At 38.9% G+C, this 5,980-nt stretch overlaps 1 protein-coding gene across 1 annotated transcript in view; it reads right to left on the bottom strand.

The window, feature by feature from the left end:
* Positions 1 to 2,860, bottom strand: part of LOC123968562 (ribonuclease inhibitor-like) — a 5,820-nt gene extending 2,960 nt beyond the window's left edge. The window contains exons 1-2 of the mRNA XM_046045406.1: positions 2,711 to 2,860; positions 1,287 to 1,460 (exon numbers count right to left, since the gene is read on the bottom strand). Of these exons, the coding sequence (XP_045901362.1) occupies positions 1,287 to 1,333 (47 nt within the window). The 5' untranslated portion in view covers positions 1,334 to 1,460; positions 2,711 to 2,860. The remainder of the gene's footprint in view (positions 1 to 1,286; positions 1,461 to 2,710) is intronic.
* Positions 2,861 to 5,980: the final 3,120 nt, after the last annotated feature.

Below are 5,980 nucleotides of genomic sequence, written 5' to 3' on the forward strand. Positions count from 1 at the left end.
ACACCCTCTGCTGCAACGACTATTGTTGCTAGTCTTATTGTTATTATTGTTATTATAATCATTAACATTACGATTGTTATCATTAACACTACTATAAATATCTGTACCATTTTTCATTTAGTCTATAGCAACATCACCTTCACTGTCTGTACCTCTGTGTGTATATTGTGTAGGCTGCCTCCCTCCCCTCTCTCTCTCCTTCACCCCAACCGGTCGAGGCAGATGGCCGCCCACCCTGAGCCATGGTTCTGCTCGAGGTTTCTGCCTCTTAAAAGGAAGTTTTTCCTTGCCTCTGTCTCCTAGTGCTGCTCTTGGTGGGAACTGTTGGGCTTCTGTAAATATCATCACAGAGTACGGTCTAGACCTGCTCTTTTATGAAAAGCGCTGTGAGATAACTGTTGTTGTGATTTGGCGCTATATAAATAAAATTGAATTGAATTGAATTGAATTTAGTTAGCTAATAAATTTCACCTTAATCACAGGAACCGTGTGTGTGTATTGTTTAACTCCAAGTCACTGTATGGAGGAGTCACAACTATGATATGAGATTGACTGATTGATTAAAATTGATTTAAAATGATTAAGCAATTCCTAAGTAACTGATCACTAGTAAATAATTGTAAAATTATTAAAACCATAAGTAAGTAACCATAAGGTTTCCTGAAGGCCTTAGGCAAATTGCAGTTTCAGGTGGTGCCCCAACAAGTTTTTATGAATTTATATTTCTGAATATTCATAACTTTATTAATCATAAGTAGTAGGTACACTACGTAACTTTATGGATGTAATTGATGTATGAACATAAATTAGATTGTTACTTGAATATATAAGATCTACAATAATAAGTGAACTGACCTCAGCGTCTGCAGTCTACAGTGTGGACCCTCCAGTCCAGCAGACAGCAGCCTCACTCCTAAATACTGCAGCTTGTTGTCACTCAGGTCTAGCTCTCTCAGATGGGAGGGGTTGGACTTCAGAGCTGAGGCCAGAGAAACACAGCTGATCTCTGACAAACTGCAGAGATTCAATCTGAATAAAGAATAAATGATTGAGATAAAAATCCATTTCTAATCCAATCAGATGTGTTCAGGTTTTGTATGTGTAGCTCATCATTGCTCTACCACAGTCAATGGACTAAGTCACTGAAGAAGTAAATAAAAATACACTTTAGCATTAAGATAATCAGTGTGGATCAGTATAAGATTAGCCTTATGTCTGCAATTTAGTGTCACTACAACTTTGATAACATATTAATCTCAACACAGTAGAAAAAAATGATGTCTGACCTCAGAGTCTCCAGTCTACAGTGTGGACTCTCTAGAACATTGCACATTAGCTTCACATCTGAATCCTTCAGGCTGTTTCCACTCAGGTCCAGCTCTCTCAGATGGGAGGGGTTGGACTTCAGAGCCAAAGCCAGAGAAGCACAGCTGATCTCTGACAAACTGCATTCACTCAATCTAAATAAAGAATAAATTATATATATGAAGTATTGTATTTATTTATAATCCAATCAGATGTTTTCATATTTTATATGTGTAGCGCAACATCCTAATCCATGAGCTTTTCTCTAAAATGAGTAGAGTGTGCATTTAATTCCCTTTCTACCCCCTTAGTTGCCGTTCTTGAGCAGTCCAGCATTTAGTGACACTCTCTTTCAATTCCAGATCCTGCCACTCCCATTCCACCACCTCCACCTCAGTTCTTCATCAGCCAAATACATATATACAGGCATGGACAAAATTGTTGGTACCCTTCCATTTTAGAACGAAAAGCCCACAATGATCCCTGAAATAACTTGAAACTGACAAAAGTAATAATAATTTTTTTTTTTACAGGAAATTAACTGATGAAATCAGACATTGCTTTTGAATTGTCGTTCCACAAAATCAGCCCAATCCTAATATGCAAACTGCTCCAGCTGTTTCAGGTTCAAAGGGTGCCTTCTCCAGACTGCATGTTTTTAAAATGATTCTCTGTCTGCAGTTGCAGTCCATGTACACCCTTTCATGGAAACGTGATTTCCTGATGGCAGTGGCCTCTTTCAGCAGGATACTGCATCCTGCCACAAAGCAAAAAAACGAGTTCAAGGTGTTGACTTGGTCTCCAAATTCCCCAGATCTCAAAACAATCGAGCATCTGTGGGATGTGCTGGACAAATGAGACGGATCCATGGAGGCCAAAACATACAACTTATAGGACTTAAAGGATCTGCTGCTAATGTCTTAGTGCCAGATACCACAGCACACCTTCAGAGGTCTTCTGGAGTCCATGTCTCGACGGGTCAGGGTTGTTTTGGTGGCAAAAGGGTCCTATTCAATATTAGGCAGGTGGTCATAATGTCATGGCTGATCGATGTATATAGCTCAACATTAATATGTCCTCAATGAGCTTTTACCTAAAATAAGTAGAGTGACTTTGTCATAGTGTTATTGTGGATCATCATAATGTCAGCCTTCTACAGCCATCGTCACATTTTGTTTCTATTTACATTTTACACAGCTTGACTGTGTACTTTAACTGTTTTTGAAACAGGGTTGCAAGCTCATCAATAGTAAAAAGACACTCTTAATGAGGATAATGAGAATACATTAAAAATACCAGGTGTAAATGCAAAGGCAAGATTCGATAATTTAATATCTGCATAATGGATACAGATCCCATTTTGATTGACCTAATGTAAATGGGGTGAGACAGTCCAGGAACTGACCTTAGAGTCTCAAGTCTACAATGTGGACTCTCCAGTTCAGCAGACAGAAGCTTCACTCCTGAATCCTGGAGGTTGTTGTCACTCAGGTCCAGCTCTCTCAGATGGGAGGGGTTGGACAGCACAGCTGATCTCTGACAAACTGCAGGAACTCAATCTAAAAAAAGAATAAATTATGTAACTTTAGAACACAATGTTCCTGCTTGAAATGAAAGTTATAAAATCAAAGCATCTTAAACTATTGAGTCAGTATAAGCATTAAAGGGGGATTTATGTAATTACATACGTTCATTGCAACCCTAATCTACAAAAAAAGATCACTAAATGTTTATCACATTTTTGTCATGTTTTAAATAACACTACATACTGTAGATTATTTATTTTATTATCTTTCATAGAAAAAAACAACACTACTTCTTACTCACTAAAAACAAAAGATGTCCAAAAAATTAATACAATAGTAATGCCCTAACCTGTCTTTATTTAAAAGATTTTGTGTTCTTTGTTCTATTTGTTGCTTTAGTCAGGACAGGACGTCTTGACAGGCTAAGCAAAGGGCATGCATACCAGAGACTGCTACTACTGGCCGCACTTTGTTCATCCAGCTCAAACATTTCAAATCAGAGCTATCCCCTGTTGCTACTGGTGTTCCCCAGGGCTCTGTCCTGGGGCCCCTTCTGTTCATCATCTATCTGCTTTCTCTTGCCCATATCTTTGGTTAATTTAACATCCATTTCCACTGCTATGCGGATGACACACTGTTCTAACTGTCCACCAAACCTACCACGTCTCTCCCATCCACCTCCCTCTCTGATTGCCTAACGGAAATCAAATCCTGGTTCTCTTGCAACTTCCTCAAACTTAACAGTGACAGTGACAGAAAACCGAGGTTCTCCTCATTGGCACCAAATCCACTTTGACTAAATCTGATTTTCTCTTACCATTGACAACTTCACAGTTTCCTCCTCCCCTTAGGTCAAGAGTCTGGGTGTGATCCTTGACAGCACACATTTATTTCAAGCTCACATTAATAATATCACTCGGTCTGCATACTTCCATTTAGGTAACATTAATCGCCTCCAACAGTCTCTCTCACCCATTAGCACAGTCATTCTAGTTCACACACTGGTCACATCCCTCATTGATTTTTGTAATTCTCTTCTTGTTGTTCTTCCTCCCAAATCCATACATAAAATTCAACTGGTTCAGAACTCTGCTGCCCGGATCATCACCAGAAAACCTTCTATTCATCATATTACTCCTGTCCTTCAGCAGCTTCATTGGCTTCCAGTTAAATACCGCATTGATTTCAAGAATCTGCCCCCGACCATCAAGCCCATTCATAACCTCGCTCCTCAGTACCTCACTGACCTCCTTCACATTAACACCACCACCTGTACTTTTAGGGCATCTTCTTCTATTCACCACACTGTACCTCCTGCTCGTTTGACCACCATGGGGTTCAGAGCCTTCAGTCGCTCTGCCCCTCATTTTTGGAACTCTCTTCCACCAGACATTGACTCACTTTCCATTTTAAAATCCCGCCTGAAAACACATATTTTTAAACAGGTATATTCCACATGATCAGTCTCTCAATCTTTGTTTCCAGTTGTTTTGTACCCTGATTTTATGCACTGCAATTACAGATGTTAATTTTATCAAATTTTGCTGTACTGTTATATTATGTTTTGTGAGGTGACCTTGAGTGTTCAGAAAGGCGCCTATAAATAAAATGTATTATTATCAGTACTGGTTTTGCCCTATGCTAATTTGAGTGGGGTTAAAATAATCAAAATTGTGTGACTCTCCAAATGTTATAAATCAAATTCTGATAGTGAAACAATTCATTCTGCAGGGGTTGTGAAGTCTTAAAGAATATATCTACCATTTTACAGCTGCAACAGTAGTAACAGAGCAGACTAATTCGGGAGCCTATGATGTAAGCAGAAGTTTTACTACCTTGGTCAGTTGGCCAGTCCTTGAACACGCGTGTAGCATGCTCTCCAATGCCTCCCAAATTAATTTTATATTAGGTTATATTAGATATTAATAAAATATATGATTTTAAAGGTGGAGCTCAACTTTGCTCTCAAACTAAACCACTGAAGAAGAAAATAAACTTTAGCATTAAGATTCTGTGTGGATCAGCATAATATCAGACTCACGTCTGCACTTTAGTGTCACCACAACTTTGACACCCAACAACACCCAACTTATTCACAGTGTCAAATAGCTACGCTTTGTCATGTCTTTCGGCGTCTGGTGCCAAAACATGGCACCCTTTACCTCTATAGTTCAACACACTAGGAGAAGCCTTTTGGCGAGATTGTTCATCGCTCAAAGGAATACTTTAAATAACAAAAAGTCAACGTTGATTCCTTTCAGTGATGTTACGTAATATGTAACTTAATTAAGTAAACTTATGTAACGTCATGTAACAGAGTTATTTTAAGCCAAACCGGGATCTCTTAACCTAATCAAGTAGTTTTGGTGCCTAGACTGGCACCAAACTGCAAAGTTTCACAACATTGACCACATGCTGTTTTACAACATTGACAACTAATTTTATTTTGAAAGTCTAACCATCATTTCATGATTCTGCCTGTCTGCACAGTCTTAGTTAGTTACCTCTGCCTGTTTTGTAGTTTTGATTAGTATTGCTCTGCTGTAGTCTGCGGTTTCTGTCTCTGCATGCTTGTCTTTGTCTGTGCTGGTAAGGAACCCTGTTGTGTCACTCAGTTGTTCTGGTCCTGCCTGTTCTGTGTCTTGTTGTGGAGTTTGCTTGTGTTATTCAGTTATCTAGTCTGCTTATCTGCTTTATTTGATCTGTATTTTATGTCCAGTTCATGTTTGACATCTTGTTTTCAGTCCGGCTTTTCGCAGTTCTACCTTAGTGAAGGTAGCATCATCTTGTCACAAGATCGCTGATGTAATTGCTGACATAATCTGCACTCTGCGCATGCGTTGGCGTCTGTAGCCACTCCGTCTTAAACCAAACTCTTATCCAGTTTTAATTCACTCTTTTTCGTTAAATTTTTTATATCCTTTTTATTTAACTTAAGTTTTTAACTTAAGTTTTATGTGGGTTAAGGATTTTAGTCATCCGACATGGATTTTAAGCTAGATGACCATAAAAACGCGATCAACGCTACTGATCGCAACAAACCTCCGGTGACTATTGTAGTGAACAACGGTGTGGATTTGTGCATTTTACATTTGTGCATTTTACATACAAATTTGGAGCTACCCTAAATTCCTTTCTCCTCCCCAGAG

The sequence above is a fragment of the Micropterus dolomieu genome, linkage group LG01, assembly GCF_021292245.1.
Source record: "Micropterus dolomieu isolate WLL.071019.BEF.003 ecotype Adirondacks linkage group LG01, ASM2129224v1, whole genome shotgun sequence".
Lineage (NCBI taxonomy): Eukaryota > Metazoa > Chordata > Actinopteri > Centrarchiformes > Centrarchidae > Micropterus > Micropterus dolomieu.